This window comes from Pseudophryne corroboree, chromosome 5, assembly GCF_028390025.1.
Source record: "Pseudophryne corroboree isolate aPseCor3 chromosome 5, aPseCor3.hap2, whole genome shotgun sequence".
NCBI classification, from domain to species: domain Eukaryota; kingdom Metazoa; phylum Chordata; class Amphibia; order Anura; family Myobatrachidae; genus Pseudophryne; species Pseudophryne corroboree.
In genome coordinates, this window is record NC_086448.1 from 695,708,798 (window position 1) to 695,727,844 (window position 19,047).

General features: G+C 45.4%; 1 protein-coding gene across 2 annotated transcripts in view; it reads right to left on the reverse strand.

Annotated features, from left to right (window-relative positions):
• ARFGEF1 (ADP ribosylation factor guanine nucleotide exchange factor 1) overlaps positions 1 to 19,047 on the reverse strand; it is a 331,110-nt gene that overhangs the window by 123,183 nt on the left and 188,880 nt on the right. For both annotated transcript variants that reach the window (XM_063923866.1, XM_063923867.1), the window contains exon 6: positions 2,359 to 2,632. In XM_063923866.1, coding sequence (XP_063779936.1) covers positions 2,359 to 2,632 — 274 coding nt within the window. The remainder of the gene's footprint in view (positions 1 to 2,358; positions 2,633 to 19,047) is intronic.

A 19,047-nucleotide genomic window follows, 5' to 3' on the forward strand; every position in this document is an offset into this window, starting at 1 on the left:
ATTAAGGGAGAGCAGTACTAAGCCTTGGAGAGTGATACAGTGGAGAGAGATAAAGCGCCTTGTTACAGGCTGTGTTTGAAAAATGACTGGAGCTGATTGGTTGGCTTAGTACATCTACCGCTATATGTGAACAGAGTAAGATTTGGTAATAAAAGTAAGTCACTATGGCGAGAAAGAGATGACATGAATCTGTCTGGTCTGAGTGACCTGGCCGGCAATATTCTGCAGACATGACGCTGGCAAAGCAGCAAGACCGTAGAACATTGCAAGCCCAAACTTGGGCCAAAGTCGATAAGATACATTTGTAAACAACCGCTATCCAAAAAGCCTGTATGGGATCAAACGTTTATTGAGGTGAACAGGTCAGCGTGCAGCTTTTTGTAGAAAGCCTTTGGTAAAGGTTGCAAAGACAGTAGACATAACAGGGATACATAATTATGTCAAGAGTAGTAAACCGGGTGCACAAATACAGTAAATGAAAGATTTGTTGTAGGAATGGGACTGATGGATCAGATAATTACATACTTGCAAGACTTTAGCAGGGTTTGGTTAGGGTTAGGCTAAAGCTGCATACACACTATGAGATTTGCATACAATATTGCTGATATTGTATGACTGCATACAATATCACATAGTGTGTACACACACGATTTATCATATGATGCGCGCTCACGTGGACATCCAACATCTTACCTGCATGCAGTCTTGATGGTGCAATATCGTGAGCTTTTTTTGTAGTGTGTACATACAACTATACAATTTTAGGGTGTTGACGTCAGCTTGGACCCTCCTCCTCCTTCTTGTGTTCCCTTAAAAACAACTTCAGCCCCATAAGATATCATGTCATCTTATTTTATTGTTAAATTGTATAGTGTGTATGCTCGATGTCGTATGTAGGGAAATTGTATACAATATCGCATGGGCACACAAGGTACTAGTGTGCACACACCCTAAGACCGCAAGCACAATGAAAGGAAACGGAGGCCCTAATACAAGTAACTATGGGCCTAATTCAGACCTGATCGCTGCTGTGCATTTTCGCACAGCAGCCGATCAGGTCTGAACTGCGCATGTGCCGATGGCTGTCTCAGCCCTGCGATCGCCAGGCAGAGGCAGTCGCTGGGCGGGAGGGGGCGGGCCAGTGGCGTTTGGCTGGCGTTTGGCTGCCGTTTAGGAGGTGCAGTCCGGGCAATGGTCTATTGGCGGGTGGGCCGCGGTGGCTGCGTGATGTCACATGCAGCCGCTGCGACCCTCACAGCGACGAGTAGCTCCTGCCAGCGCGCAGGAGCTGCACTGGCAGGAAGCTACTCCTAAAGTACAAAAGCATCGCTGCTGTGTGATGCTTTTGTACTTGTGCGGGGGTAGGGCCTGACATGCGTGCCGGACTAGCCCTGTGCTGGGCGTCCCCCCGCATGTCTGTGTGACTGATAGTAGTAAGGTCTGAATTAGGCCCTATGACCCCCACAGACACATTTTATTGTATAATGTATGGGAATTTGTCTGAAACATGCAGTGGCTGTGCCATAAGTGTCTACCTCTGAATTAGCCCCTTTCTTCATATGTATTAGACAATCTGGGTAAAATGGTAAGGTTATTATAGGGAAACTCTTGTGTAGATTTCTCTCCAACTCTTATAGAATGATTGTGTTACTGTAACACTGAAACCAGGGCACTTAGAGATATTTACCGGAAGCGAGGAAAGGTGGCCATTACTGTGCACTAAACGCTGATTAGCTGTGATTGGTTAGGGCAGAATTGGAGAAATATTAGTAACCAACCCATACAAGGCGATTACATCATCAGCAATATGCGGCAGCAGCTCATAGGAAATTACAGCAGGAGAGCTGTACTGCTCATTTTATGTGCACCCCTATAGACTGTGCTGCCTTTGCCAGAAGTCCGAGAATTGCCCTCTCACTGTCTTATATTTAAAAGGCATAACATAGTCAAACTTTGGTAGTATCCCCTGTATAACGGAATGATAATCAGCTCAGCACAAAATGTTTTGAAATGGAACATTCATACCTTTACAATGTGTGATAAAACTCACTTATGTATTACCAGAAAACAACTAGGGGCAGTAGGTTTGTGCCCAGGGGTGGGAAAGGACTGGGGAGACTTTCTCCTTGTAAAGCAGGGAGGCTGGCAAGCGAGATGTAGGTGCATCTTCCACCTTAGTTATATAGCGGATTACAGAATGTTTGTTTTACCGGTTAGTTCAGTGGATTGGACAGGGCCTAGAAACCCACAGGTTTCGCACCATAAACGATTCAGTTATGTACACCCACAGTGAGTGGTATGGGGAACAGACTATAGTGTCACTAGCAGGACATGAGTGTGCTGTTCAGCGTCACCTACTTTGAGCATCAGCGGACTGGTTCGCCTCAGGATTCTCATTCTCCGTACTATGAGCATCATATCCATTCTGCTGGTCTGCTTCTTCTTGTACAGAGTTTTCTATGGATTTCGGATGCCGATCCAGCTCTCCTTCTTGTTCCCGAGCCAGCTGGTCAGGCTGCTCCAGAATGTGTCCCATCTGAGGTAATTCCAGCTCGTGGTGGCTTAGAGGAGAGTGCTGTAAGTGTTGCTGCTGCTTGTGCCGTTCCTTCTCCATGTGTTTGGCTTCTTGGAGCTGGGGAAAAAAGCAAATACCATCTTTATATTAAATACCTGTTTGCTGATAAATGTGATTTTTCTTTAGTACTCTGACTATATTCTAGATCAGGGATATTAAACATGCGGGGTCCTCCAGTGGCTGAGGAACTACACATACTAGCATGCCTTGCACACAGTTTTAGTATGCACTAAATCGCAAAACTGTGGTAGGGTATGCTGGAATGTGTAGTTCCGCAGCATCTGTAGAGCCTGATCTAGATGAGCAGATGATTTAATGACACACACACACACACACACACAAGCATAAAACAACATACTCTCATATTCTCCATGCAGTACGACGTACAAAATTATTAATGAGCCCTCCCACAGAAATCCATTATATGGTAGTGAGTGGTAAGGCTGTAAGCAATGCTGAAGTAATTGCATAGCGAAATGTATGTACAAGTTCATTCACTTACATTTGCTTTGGACTACCAGGCTTTAAGGACACAAACTTAAAGTCTGACTTTAAAGCCTGTGTCTCAGAGACTTTAAAGAGTTTATTTACTAGTTACTAGACCGTCAAAATGACGGAACAACATAACAGTAATGTCAGCGCCATCTTTTGGCCACCAGCGTGCAAAAAACTTGAACTCCCCCCTTAGAGGTGAGGACCAGGGTTAGTCTTTTATTATAAAGGATAAAATGTCTTGCAGTTATAAGATCTGTATGTGATTCTAGCATGGCCTTACAATAAATTATGTTTACTTAAAAGTAGCAACGTACAATGCTTCCTTTATTGATTATAACTTTGTAAGCCAAATGCTTTACCGTAACCGAGCTGTAAGATCATTAATAAGGGATATTGGATTTCAGAATAACTGTTAGTGAAGTTTGTTAAAATAACAATGAAGATGAGAACACAAAAAGGTACAAACATTCTCTTCTCTCCTGGTGGCTAAATATGGTATTTCCAATCCGCCAATCCCAGTGACGACAGAACAGACTTATCTTAAAAAACATTTCACTTAAGCAGAATAAGTACCATACTGTCTATGTACACAGTACTGTAGACAGACTTTCACATAAGAAACAAAATGTCCTGGACAACGGCATAAACACACTGGACAAAACACAGGTGAAACTCAGAAAATTAGAATATTGTGCAAAACTTCATTTATTTCAGTAATTCAACTTAAAAGGTGAAATATATTATATAGAATCATTACATGAATAGTGAGATATTTCAAGCCTTTATTTGTCATAATTTTGATGATTGTGACTTACAGTTTAAGAAAACCCCAAATCCAAAATATCAGAAAATTAGAATATTGTGAAAACGTTCAGTATTGTAGGCTCAAAGTGTTCACACCCTAATCAGCCAATTAATCCAAACCACATGCAAAGGGTTCTTGAGCCTTTAAATGGTGTCTCAGTCTGATTCAGTACAATTCACAATCATGGGGAAGACTGCTGACCTGACAGTTGTGCAGAAAACCATCATTGACAACCTCCACAAGGAGGGAAAGCCTCAAAAGGAAATTGCAAAAGAAGTTGAATGTTCTCAAAGTGCTGTATCAAAGCACATTAACAGAAAGTTAAGTGGAAGGGAAAGTGTGGAAGAAAAAGGTGCACAAGCAGCAGGGACGACCGCAGCCTGGAGAGGATTGTCAGGAAAAGGCCATTCAAAAGTGTGGGGAAGCTTCACAAGGAGTGGACTGAGGCTGGAGTTAGAGCATCAAGAGCCACCACACACAGACGGATCCTGGACATGGGCTTCAAATTTCATATTCCTCTTGTCAAGCCGCTCCTGAACAACAAACAACATCAGAAGTGTCTTACCTGGGCTAAAGAAAAAAAAAACTAAATAGACTAAAATATCAAAAAGTTTTTCTGGCGTGTGGATGGACTAAGTGAATGGTGCTCAGTGAAGATCCAGGAGCACATTAACACTCATCAGACACTGTACTTGGTCAGTAAGCACCGGGACCCCGGCATCGGCATACAAAGAAGCCACGTCACAGTCACATGCCCGGAAGGACCAGCAAGCACCAGAGACCGTGTACAGAGACCATCGGCGGAGGAGGACAGTGGACGGATGCACAGAGGATCCAGGTGAGTCTAAGGAGGTAGGTGAAGCGGCAACCGGTTCAACGAGCGACCTGTCCCCCAGACCAAAACCCACCTGCAGCAACAAACGGCGCAAGTGGATGCCCCCAACGGGATACACCACAAGCGACCCCGCTGCAGCAGGCAGGGAAGGTCCGGAGCCCCTGGACCATCACTGAGCACCATTCACTTAGTCCATCCACACGCCAGAAAAACTTTTGGCATCCAACTTCTGTTTTTCCGGATTCACACTGGCCATAACTAGAAGTGCACCTTACAAACAGACAGATAAGCAGGACGCCGCTATCTGTAATTTGCAATCTATAAATCAACTTTAACTGCCAAGCAGGCAGAATTAGAGACAGAGACTCACAACATCTTCTGCATGGTACTGCAAAACTAGGCGGTACAGTTCAGTGAACTGCATTGTAATAGAAATACAGCTGCATATGTTATCAATGCTGTATGATCGTTTAGTCTATTTTACTGTTAAGGATTGAAATATAGTAAAGTTTGCATTTGAAAATACCATATTGTACTGTTCCTATAAAAACCATAATACATGAATATACCACTTGTCATTAGGGGTTGAGCGCTATATGTCGTATTTGCATGTCCAGTTATTCTAATTAGCAAGGTGGACAACCTTGCCTAATAGAAGATGCACTCCCTGCAACATATAGATACACCTCAGTGCGCAGTTGAATCCATATATATATTCTAAAGAAAAAAAGAACTGGTCTGTTGCTCAGTGGCCCAAAGTCCTCTTTTCTGACGAGAGCATCTCATTTGGAATCCAAGGTCCCAGAGTATGGAGGAAGAATGGAGAGGCATACAATCCAAGATGCTTGAAGTCCAGTGTGAAGTTTCCACAGTCTGTGTTGATTTGGGGAGCCATGTCATCTGCTGGTGTTGGTCCACTGTGCTTTATTAAGTCCAGAGTCAATGTAGCAGTCTACCAGGACATTTTGGAGCACTTCATGCTTCCTTCAGCAGACAAGCTTTATTGAGATGCTGACTTCATTTTCCAGCAGGACTTGGCACCTGCCCAAACTGCCAAAAGTACCAAAACCTGGTTCAATGACCGTGGGATTACTGTGCTGGATTGGCCAGCAAACTCGCCTGACCTGAAGCCCATAGAGAATCTATGGGGCATTGCCACAAGAAAGATGAGACACATGAAACCGAACAATGCAGAAGAGCTGAAGGCCACTATTGAAGCATCCTGGTCTTCCATAACACCCCAGCAGTGCACAGGCTGATAGAATCCATGCCACGCCGTATTGAGGCAGTAATTCATGCAAATGGGGCCCAAAGAAAGTGCTGAGTACATATGCATGATTATACTTCTCAGAGGGCCGAGATGTCTGTATTTAAAATCCTTTTATTATTGATTTTATGTAATATTTGAATTTTCTGAGATTCTGTATTATCTTAAGGTGTAAAACACAATCATCAAACTTATAACAAATAAAGACTTGAAATATCTCATTTTGCATGTAATGAGTCTATATAATATATTACTTTCACCTTTTAAGTTGAATTACTGAAATAAATAATCTTTTGCACGATATTCTAGTTTTCTGAGTTTCACCTGTAATATGGAATGCGGAAAGACAAAGTGGTATAAATTCAATAACACGGGACATAAACATGCGGGTAGGTGGTGACACTAAAACTATTTTTTTTTTTAATTGAAGATTTTATTAAATAGAATAGAAGAATGTCACACCATGTGAATCAGATATCATAAAAAACATAGATAACATAGAAAACATAGAAAAGAGGGCCTCAAGCCTAGCAATATCAGCGATTATCAAAGCGGGCCAAGGCCTAATGAATATCAATAAAAATCAGTAAAGGCGTTACACATCAATATATTGAAACATAGTAAAATATTTTGTCTATATAAAGAAGAATAAACTGGTTAACAATCTGAAAAATGTACAACTGAATAAGAAAGGTTACATATAGAATTTTCAGAAAAAGAAACAGGAGAAATAAGAGGATATAAAGAGGGGGAGAAGAAAAGAATGGTGAGGGGGAAGTGTGGGATAGAGAAATGGGAGTTAAAGAATCGAAGAGTTAGAGGTGTAGAAGAAGAGGGGGGGGGGGGTAGCCAGCCGAGGTGTAAGCACCATAGAAATGCAGTTAAACAATCTGCAGAGTAGGATTAGGCAGTTGCCAAGGGAGGTTCGGCCTCATAGTAGGCGGTCCAGGGTGACCAAACCCGAAGAAAATTGAGTCGGAGTATCATGAATAACTGAAGAGATGCGTTCCAACCTGTAAGTCGACCATATAGCATTGATAGTAGCAGGAAAGGGAGGAGGGGCGGTAGATTTCCAATGTGTTGCAATTTGGCATTTCGCTGTATTAAGGAGACAGGCAGAGGAGGAGGCAGAGGAGACAGGCAGATTGACAGGCAGAGGCGGTCGCTGGGCGGGAGGGGGTGGAACGGTGGCGTTTGCTCGCCGTTCTGTGGCCGCGGTCCGGCCAACGCAGTCATGGCCGGACTGTGAGGTGGGCGGGCCGCAGCGGCTGTGTGACGTCACACGCAGCCGCTGCGACCCGGGCAGCGACGAGTAACTCCCGGCCAGCCCCGCATGTCAGTGTAAGTGATCGTAGCTGTGCTAAATTTAGCACAGCTACGATCAGGTCGGAATGACCCCCTATGTCCTGCTGCCAATCCGCCTGCCCCCTCCGGCATCAACATTCCCCACTCCCTACCCGCAGCGCACGTGGAACAAAAGCTGCTACGGGCACCGGCATAAATGTGTATGAAAGCGGCCCAGTGGAAGGCTTTCATAGCCCTCCAAGTGCTGCATACTCTCTGAGCCCCGGAGCCTTCTCTGCGCGTGATGTCACAGAAGTGCCTCCCTGCCACAGCCGCGCACAGATCCCCAGAGGCACTGACTCCGCAACACAGCACCTGGCCGGCCTGGAAGCCCTGTCTGGACGCTGACACTGCACAGCACTCTCACCTTTTACATTGATTCAGTGAGTCAGTCAGTTCTGCCAGCCAGTCACTATTGTTAGCGCCGGTGTCCCATGGCGCCGCATTACAGGGAAGTATACGCACTAAATAAACTACAGCTCCCAGCAGCCCTTAGCGTTGAAACATTCAGGCGCTAAGGGCTGCTGGGAGCTGTAGTTTATTGAGTGCATTTTCTTCCCTGTAATGCGCTGCGTTGGGACACTGGCGCTAACAATAGTGATTGGCTGCTGTGCGAGTCTCCGGGAGAGCCACTGCCAAAGGGAGGACAGTAGCCTAGTTGCTTCCAGAAGGAGAAGCAGGAGAAGCATTACCCGCACCTCCCCCACTCGCAGTACCCCCGGGCCCCATCCACGGCACCCGCACACACCCCCTCCACCACTCACGGTGGCTCCGGACCCCCTTCCCTCACCCACAGCACCCCTGCACCCGCGGTGGCACCGGACCCCCACCCGCGGCACCCGCCCCTCCCCCACCACCGCTCCAGCCCCTTCCCCACCCGCACCACCCCCACAACCACCCCTCCCCCACCCCCGGCCCCCCTCTCCCCCGCACCCGCCACTCCCCCAACCACAGCACCTACTAGGTGATTCATCAGGCCCTGTGTGCGCTGTTCACGCCATTGCAAGGGGCTGCGACCCCTTAACCATTGAACAGCCTTTGTCCGTGCAATATTTAACCACTCACACAATTATGATTGGAGGTAATACTCCATATAATACAACTATTGCACGCCACAAGAGCGTGCAAGGGTTAAGGGGGCGTAGTCCCTCACGACGGTGTGAAGAGTGCCCGTAGGGCGCGATGAATCACCTAGTGTTCTTATAACATGCTACTGTATTTATAAATGTTTTGAAGATTATGAGCTCAGGGTCATTATGGGTCCAAGAAGAGTCATACCTTCTATTCAACTAGCCAAGGCAAGTGTCCAAACACAATTAAAAACAAAAGCTTGAATTCCAACCATTCACAGCACAATGTAGCTTTTGTTATAAGATTAGCAGCGACTGAAAATTGAACATGTTTAGACTGAAGATCTAGAACCAGAAACATATTTCCCAGCTACAAGTAAATGTGGAAACATGGAATTTGAGGTCAGAAAAGAAACACTTGGTCCATCTAGTCTGCTAGATATGCTCATTTATATATATATATATATATATATATATATATATATAGCACTAAAACGTTGATGACATAATGCTTGTGTAGCTGTGATTCTTCTTTTTCAAATCCTTGGAGTGCCGCCCATCAATCCGTGCTGTTTGCTGAGCCGTGTAGTGCCACGGGAGGGCACCCAGGTATTTACAAAGTGTTGTTGGAGTGCCGGTCATACACGTTTGTTTTATATATATATATATATATAAATAAATCTTATTTCTATATGTGTATATAGATAGATAGATGCTTGAGAGTTTGTGAACACCTCAAAATTTTCTATATTTCTGCTTAAATTTGGCCTAAAACTACCTCAGAATTTTACACAAGTCCTAAAAGTAGATAGAGGGAACCAAGTCAAACAAATGAGACAAAAATATTATACATGCTCATTTTTTTATTGAGGAAAATTATCCAATATCACTTATCTGTGGGTGGTAAAAGTATGTGAACCTTTAGGCTTAGCAGATATATTGAAGGTCAGGTTTTTTTCAATCTACGGGATGACAATCAGGTGTGAGTGGACAACCTGTCTTTTTAAAAGAACAGGGATCTATCAAAGATCTGATGTCCACTTTGTGAATCATGCTACGAACAAAGGAGATTTCTCAGGACCTCAGAAGAAGAGTTGTTGATGCTCATCAGTGTAGAAAAGGTTACAAAACCATCTCTAAATAGTTTGGACTCCACCAATCAACAGTCAAACAGGTTGTGTACAATTGAAATGCCAGAACATTATTACCCTCTCCAGGAGTGGGTGACCAACAAAGATCACTCCAAGAGCATGGTCACAGAGGAACCCAAGTTAATTTCTAAGCAACTGAAGGCCATTCTCCCGTTAGCTAATGTTAATGTTCATGAGTCCACCATCAGGAGGACACTGAACAACAATGGTGTGCATGGCAGGATTACAAGGTGAAAGCCGCTGCTCTCCAAAAAAAACCACTGCTGCCCGTCTGCAGTTTGCTATAGATCACCTGGACAAGACAGAAGGCAACTGGAACAATGTTTTGTGGACAGATGAGGCCAAAATAGACCTCAATGTGAAGCGTTATGTTTGGAGAAAGGAGAACACTGCATTCCAGCATAAAAACCTCATACCATCTGTAAACACTGTGGTGGTATTATAGTTTGGGCCTGTTTTGCTGCATCTGTCCCAGGACGACTTGCCATCATTTATTATTTATTTATTAACAGTTTCTTATATAGCGCAGCATATTCCGTTGCGCTTTACAATTAGAAAAACAGTAATAGAACAAAACTGGGTCAAAAACAGACAGACAGAAGTAGGAAGGCCCTGCTCCCAAGCTTACAATCTATAGGCATGGGTACACAAGGATAGATGCTATCTATTGCATAGTTGTCCACCAGATTGCAAAGGTACTTGGTGGGCTGTATGATATGGTCATTGACGGGACAATTAATTCGGAATTGAATATTTTAAAAGAAAATGTAAATCTCGAGAGAACATGGGTCATGAAGCAAGACCACGATCCAAAGCACACACAAGTCATTAGACCAAAGAATAGTTAAAGAAGAATAAATTTTAAGTTTTGGAATGGCCAAGTCAAAGTCCTGATCTTAATCTAATCAAAGTGTTGTAGAAGGACCTGAAGCAAGCAGGTCATGGGAGGAAACTCACCAACAATACAGCGTTGAAGCTGTTTTGTATGGAGGAATGGGGTAAAATTCCGTCATGCCGATGTTCTGAACTAATCAACAATTACCGGAAACGTTTACAAGCAGTTACTGCTGCACAAGGGGGTTATACCAGATACTAAAAGCAAAAAGTTCACATACTATAGTCACTCACATATATGTGATATTGGATCACTTTCCTCAATAAAAACATTGAGCACGTCTAATTTTTTTTGGATGAGGAACAATAATGCATATAGATATAAAAGTAGATAGAAAGATACATAGCTACTGTAGATAAGAGATAGATAGATAGATAGATACCGTACATGATAATACAAAAAATCACGTACTACTCAGTACCCAATCTACCCACTGTATTTAAACCAATAATAACTCCAAAATTTGTGTAAAAAAAGCATTGATCAGTGACCACAGTAACAGCTTTTACTTGGATGACAATTTTGATGTAACTGTTGCCTTTGCAGCATCTGGAAACTTCTTTCTATGTTCCTCTACAACCCGTAGAATATACTGCTCTTGGTCTTCATTCCTTGCTAAAATGTTCTTGAATGTCTGCATAAGAGCTACACCTCTTTCAGCAATGTCATTTACAACCCTCAGGTTTAGAACAACAGATTTAGCTGCCTGGTAAACTTCTCTATCCTCCCATTCCTGTGGATCAACTTCTAAAAACTCGGTTGGCAAGTTGAGGATTTCAAAGAACTGAAGAGATGAATAGGTAACATAATCTGACACGTCTGCTGAAGAACCTTGGATTCAATGAGTTGCTGACTTTCCACATTGATTTGCTTCAGAGGGTTTTCTGTTCCTTCCTTATATAAGGATTTGAGCATCACTCTTGTGACTGGCAAATTTGTTTCAGCATCGAAAAAGGAGAGGGAAACCAAAATCTCACTAAGGTGCCATTGGTGATGAGAGAAAGCCTTTACTGCTGTCTTGGATATCTGTTTGTCTTCATATCCCACTAACCTCTTCATTAGACAAAGGTTGCTTCTTGGGGCAGCAGCTGCTAACTGTGCAAGAAACTAGTACTGGACATAGTTGTGACCACAAAGGTAGCAAAACGCTCCATACCAAGTTCTTCCATTAAAAACTGAAAAAAATCACCTTTCACTGCAAGCATACAGTCTGTACAGTTAGAACTTCAAGTGACCTGCAACATTGCTAACATTTCAAACTCCATGTGACACCACTAAAACCTCTGCAATCCTTTTGAAGCTTTACATAGGGTATTACTAACATACATATATCACATCCAGGGGGTAAGACTTCAGATCTTTCAACATTTATTTTTAAGGACCACCCTAGGGGGTATGCATCAATTGCTGAAGGAAACATTGTTTTTGCATTTGTTTTATTTTCAACTACTTAGCTATCACATTTTTTTAAAATATCCAACTAGGGAGGCCAATCCCGGGATCGGCGGGATCCCGGGATTTGGGCCCAAAAATGCCGGGATTCACGGGATTACACTGCGCATGTGCGGGAGGTCTGGGTGCAAGTAATACTACCTACTATTAGGCGGGCGGCAGCCATGGACACACGTTGAATGCGGCAGCATTTCAAATGTAGCGCCGGCCGCCAGCCAATCAGGGAAGCTGCCACAGCAGCAGGAGCGACTGCTGCGGCCGCTTCCCTGATTGGCTGCCGGTCCGCCAGCTCTGGTTGGCTGTCGGCCGGCGCTTCATTTGAAATGCCGCCACGTTCAGTGTGTCCATGGCTGCCGCCCACCTAATAGTGAGTAGTATTACTTACACCCACCCTCCCTCCCTCCGTGCAGTGATCTCTAACAGCCTCCATCCCGCGCCGCTACCTACACCAACCCTCCCTCCGGCACCGCTACCTACACCCTCCCTCCCGCACCGCTACCTACACCCTCCCTCCCGCACTGCTAACTACACCCTCCCTCCCACACCGCTACCTACACCCTCCCTCCCACACCGCTAACTACACCCTCCCTCCCACACCGCTACCTACACCCTCCCTCACACACCGCTAACTACACCCTCCCACACCACTACCTACACCCTTCCTTCCGCGCCGCTACCTACACCAACCCTCTCGTGCAGCTACCTACACCCTCCCCTCCAGTGTTGCTCCCTACACCCTTCTCCACTGCCCTTCACTGATCCCTACTGCAATCCCGGGATCCCGGGAATCCCGTGATTGAGCGTTTTTCAATCCCGAATCCCGAGATTGAAAAAACGGCCCGGGATTGGCCTCCCTATATCCGACCTACTTCTCTATCATTTATATTAAACATATGCCCTTCATTACAGGGTTCTTATAATAAGATTTTAAACCTACCGGTAAATCTTTTTCTCGTAGTCCGTAGAGGATGCTGGGACTCCGTAAGGACCATGGGGATAGACGGTCTCCGCAGGAGACATGGGCACTTTAAGAAAGACTTTGGATCTGGGTGTGCACTTGCTCCTCCCTCTATGCCCCTCCTCCAGACCTCAGTTAGAGAAACTGTGCCCAGAGGAGACGGACAGTACGAGGAAAGGATTTTTGTTAATCCAAGGGCAAGATTCATACCAGCCACACCAATCACACCGTATAACTTGTGATATACTAACCAGTTAACAGTATGAAAACAACATAGCATCAGTCCAAGACCGATGAAAACTATAACAATTCCGCTCTATCCATATGGAAAACCAGATAGGGGCTTTTATGTGATAAAGCCGCTAATCCCGAAACTCGCCTAGCCGAAGCCAAGGCTAACAACATGACCACCTTCCAAGTGAGATATTTCAACTCCACTGTTTTAAGTGGTTCAAACCAATGTGACTTAAGGAAACTTAACACCACGTTAAGGTCCCAAGGCGCCACCGGAGGTACAAAAGGAGGCTGAATATGCAGTACTCCCTTCACAAAAGTCTGTACTTCACGTAAAGAGGCCAATTCCTTTTGAAAGAAAATGGATAAGGCCGAAATCTGAACTTTAATGGAGCCTAATTTTAGGCCGAAATTCACTCCAGTTTGTAGGAAGTGTAGAAAACGACCTAGATGGAATTCTTCCATAGGAGCATTCCTGGCCTCACACCAAGAAACATATTTTCGCCATATTCAGTGATAATGTTTAGATGTCACATCTTTCCTAGCTTTTATCAGCGTAGGAATGACTTCAACCGGAATGCCCTTTTCCATCAGGATCCGGCGTTCAACCGCCATGCCGTCAAACGCAGCCGCGGTAAGTCTTGGAACAGACAGGGTCCCTGCTGTAACAGGTCCTGTCTGAGAGGCAGAGGCCAAGGGTCCTCTGAGATCATTTCTTGTAGTTCCAGGTACCAAGTCCTTCTTGGCCAATCCGGAACGATGAGTATTGTTCTCACTCCTCTTTTTCTTATTATTCTAACCACCTTGGGTATGAGAGGAAGAGGAGGAAATACAAAGACCGACTGGAACACCCACGGTGTCACTAGGGCGTCCACAGCTACCGCCTGAGGATATCTTGACCTGGCGCAATACCTTTGCAGCTTTTTGTTGAGACGGGACGCCATCATGTCTATTTGGGGCAGTCCCCACCGACTTGCAATCTGTGCGAAGACTTCCTGATGAAGTCCCCACTCTCCCGGATGCAGGTCGTGTCTGCTGAGGAAGTCTGCTTCCCAGTTGTCCACTCCCGGAATGAACTGCTGACAGCGCGCTTACATGATTCTCCGCCCAGCGAAGAATTCTGGTGGCTTCCGCCATCGCCACTCTGCTCCTTGTGCCGCCCTGGCGGTTTACATGAGCTACTGCGGTGACGTCGTCTGACTGGATCAGAACTGGTCGGTCGCGAAGTAAGGTCTCCGCTTGACGTAGGGCGTTGTATATGGCCCTCAGTTCCAGGATGTTGATGTGAAGACAAGTCTCTTGACTAAAGGCCTTGGAAATGTCTTCCCTGTGTGACTGCTCCACAACCTCGGAGGCTCGCGTCCGTGATCACCAGGATCCAATCCTGAATGCCGAACCTGCGGCCCTCTAGAAGGTGAGCACTCTGCAGCCACCACAGGAGAGATACCCTGGCCCTGGGGGACAGGGTGATCTGCTGATGCATTTGCAAATGTGACCCGGACCATTTGTCCAATAGGTCCCATTGGAAAGTCCTTGCATGGAACCCTTGCGAAGGGAATGGCTTCGTACGTCGCCACCATTTTTCCCAGGACTTGAGTGCAATGATGTACTGACACTTGTTTTGGCTTCAACAAATTCTTGACTAGAGTCATGAGTTCCTGCGCTTTTTCTATCGGAAGAAAAACCCTTTTCTGGTCTGTGTCCAGAATCATGCCCAAGAAGGGCAGACGAGTCGTAGGATTCAGCTGCGACTTTGGAATATTGAGAATCCAGCCCTGTCGCTGTAACACCTTCAGTGAAAGTGATACGCTGTTCAGCAACTTCTCCCGTGATCTCGCTTTTATGAGGAGATCGTCCAAGTACGGGATAATTGTGACACCCTGCTTGCGCAGGAGCACCATCATTTCCGCCATTACCTTGGTGAAAATTTTTGGGGCCGTGGAAAGCCCAAACGGCAACGTCTGAAATTGGTAATGACAATCCTGTACTACCAATCTCAGGTACGCCTGATGAGGTGGATATATTGGGACATGCAGGTATGCATCCTTTATGTCCAGAGATACCATAAAATCCCCCCCTTCCAGGCTGGCGATGACTGCTCTGAGCGATTCCATTTTGAATTTGAACCGATTTAAGTAAAGGTTCAGTGATTTTAAATTCAAAATGGGTCTGACCGAACCGTCCGGTTTCGGGACCACAAACAGAGTTGAGTAGTACCCCTTTCCCTCTTTGAAGCAGGGGAACCTCGACCACCACTTGTTGAAGACACAATTTGTGAATCGCATGTAACACTATCTCCCTTTACAGGGGAGAAGTAGGTAGCGCCGATTTGAAAAACCGGCGAGGAGGCACCTCTTCGATTTCCAGCTTGTATCCCTGGGAAACAATTTCTATTGCCCAGGGATCCACCTGTGAGTGAACCCAGATGTGGCTGAAAAGTCGAAGACGTGCCCCCACTGGAGCGGACTCCCTCAGGGGAGCCCCAGCGTCATGCGGTGGATATTGCAGAGGCCGGGGAGGACTTCTGTTCCTGGGAACTAGCTGTGTTGTGCAGCTTTTTCCCTCTGCCCTTACCTCTAGCAAGAAAGGACGATCCACGTACTCTTTTGCTTTTATTTGAACAAAAGGACTGCATTTGATAATGAGGCGCTTTCTTAGATTGTGAGGGAATATAAAGCAAAAAAATTTGATTTACCTGCTGTAGCTGTGGAGACGAGGTCCGAGAGGCCCTCTCCAAACAATTCCTCACCCTTGTAAGGCAAAAACTCCATATGCCTCTTTGAGTCGGCATCACCTGTCCACTGTCGGGTCCATAAGACTCGCCTAGCAGAAATAGACATCGCGTTTATTCTGGAACCCAGTAAACTAATGTCTCTTTGAGCATCCCTTATATATAAGACAGCATCTTTTATATGCCCTAGGGTCATTAAAATGGTATCCTTATCAAGGGTCTCAATATCCGCTGATAAGGAATCTTTCCATGCTGCTACAGCACTACAAACCCAGGCCGACGCAATTGCCGGTCTGAGTAACTTACCAGAATGTGTGTAAATGGACTTCAAGGTAACCTCCTGCTTGCGGTCAGCAGGATCCTTGAGGGTAGCCGTATCTTGGGATTGGAGCGCTATCTTTTTTGATAAGCGTGTCAAAGCCTTGTCTACCCTAGGGGAGGATCCCCACCGTATTCTGTCCTTTGGCGGGAAAGGATACGCTATAAGAATCCTTTTGGGAATCTGCAGTTTTTTGTCTGGAGTTTCCCACGCTTTTTCGCATAATTCGTTCAGCTCATGTGAGGAGGGAAAGGTGACCTCAGGTTTCTTCCCCTTATACATGTGTACCCTCGTGTCAGGGACAGGGGGTTCCTCTGTGATATGCAAAACATCTTTTATTGCAATAATCATATATCGAATACATTTAGCTACTTTTGGCTGTAATTTTGCATCATCGTAGTCGACACTGGAGTCTGAATCCGTGTCGGTATCTGTGTCTACTATTTGGGATAGTGGGCGCTTCTGAGACCCCGAAGGTCCCGGCAACATTGGGACAGACATGGGTTGACTCCCTGACTGTACCCTAGCTTCAGCTTTGTCTAATCTCTTGTGCAATAAATTAACATTAGCACTTAATACATTCCACATATCCATCCAGTCAGGTGTCGGCGCTGCCGACGGAGACCTTTCATTCATACACTCCCCCTCCTCCTTAGGTGAGCCTTCAACCTCAGACATGTCGACACACGCGTACCGACACACCACACACACACAGGGAAGCTCTTTTCTGAAGACAGGTTCCCCACCAGGCCCTTTGGAGAGACAGAGAGAGAGTATGCCAGCACACACCCCAGCGCTATATGACCCAGAAAAAAAACACAGAATGTTTACCCAGTAGCGCTTTTCAAGTATGTATATGCGCCAATTATGTGCCCCCCCTCTACTTTAAAACCCTCTTTCACCGTGGTATCAAGCAGGGGAGAGTCCGGGGAGCTTCCTCTCAGCGGTGCTGTGGAGAAAAATGGCGCTGGTGAGTGCTGAGGGAGAAGCCCCTGCCCCCTCGGCGGCAGGCTTCTGTCCCGCTCAAAAATCTTAAAAACATGGCGGGGGCTTTATATACATGTACAGTGCCCAGCTGTACATGTATATATGTACATTTGCCACAGGAGAGGTTTATATTGCTGCCCAGGGCGCCCCCCCTGCGCCCTGCACCCTTACAGTGACCGATGTGTGTGAGGTGAATGGGAGCAATGGCGCACAGCTTCACTGCTGTGCGTTACCTCTATGAAGATCAAGCTGTCTTCTGCCGCCTCTGAAGTCTTTTCCTCTCATACTTACCTGGCTTCTATCTTCCGGCTCTGCGAGGAGGATGGCGGCACGGCTCTGGGACGGACGGCGAGGGTGAGACCTGCGTACCGATCCCTCTGGAGCTAATGGTGTCCAGTAGCCTAAGAAACAGAGCCCTGAAACTCAGAGAAGTGGGTCTGTTTCTCTCTCCTCAGTCCCTCGATGCAGGGAGTCTGTTGCCAGCAGGCTCCCTGAACATAAAAAACCCTAACTAAAATACTTTCTTTACAGGAAACTCAGGAGAGCTCCCTGAAAATGCACCCAGTCTCCACTGGGCACAGTATCAAACTGAGGTCTGGAGGAGGGGCATAGAGGGAGGAGCCAGTGCACACCCAGATCCAAAGTCTTTCTTAAAGTGCCCATGTCTCCTGCGGAGCCCGTCTATCCCCATGGTCCTTACGGAGTCCCAGCATCCTCTAGGACGTTAGAGAAAAGATGATAACACCTATATTTTCTTTCACCCCTAGATGTTAGCTAAAGACCAGCAAGCGTTCTAGCCTCTAAAATGCACCACCAGCGAGCTGCCTTGGGGAGCTCATCTGAAGGAGGTGTAACTAGGTCACCTTAATATATTGTGTCATGGCTAACAAGTATAGACCCGTCTCTGATTGGTTGCTTGCTGAATCACCCTGGCCAATGAGTAATTACTGACTAATTAAGCCAATTGGAAACTTCCAAATGCTTAATTAGTCTTCAAGTGGGAAGGGGGGGAAGGGGGGGGGGGGGGGTAGTCTAGGGTGCCACCAGGGTATGCATCTATACCAGAGTGCATATTAGATAAAAACCTTGTTTGAGTCTCAAGAACCAGTTATGCCATAAAAAAAGAAATAAATAAATACAGGTTGAGTATCCCATATCCAAATATTCCGAAATACGGAATATTCCGAAATACGGACTTTTTTGAGTGAGACTGAGATAGTGAAACCATTGTATTTTGATGGCTCAATGTACACAAACTTTGTTTAATACACAAAGTTATTAATAATATTGTATTAAATGACCTTTAGGCTGTGTGTATAAGGTGTATATGAAACATAAATGAATTGTGTGAATGTAGACACACTTTGTTTAATGCACAAAGTTATAAAAAATATTGGCTAAAATAACCTTCAGACTGTGTGTATAAGTTGTATATGAAACATAAATGCATTCTGTGCTTAGATTTAGGTCCCATCACCATGATATCTCATTATGGTATGCAATTATTCCAAAATACAGAAAAATCCGATATCCAAAATACCTCTGGTCCCAAGCATTTTGGATAAGGGATACTCAACCTGTATGGGGAAGGGAGTATTTAGCTCGTTATGTGACCGGTGGTCTCACAATACTGACGCAGTGATCCCGCCCCCTCACAAGCCCGACAGTCGGCATGCCGACTAACAGGGACTATTCCAACCTTACCCTTTCGCACAATTAAAAATACCACAAGGAGAAAAATTGTGTGAGGGAAGAGAAAATGTGATTTTCAACTGGTCAAATGCTTTCAGATTTCCATCTGCATACAACTGGCCCCAACCACAAATGCTTTGTGTCTTACAACAAGTGGAAATAAAGCAGAGATGCAATTAGTCAATGTTTATACCCAGCATTAAAGGTAAACCATTCCATGGAATGACAGACATGAAA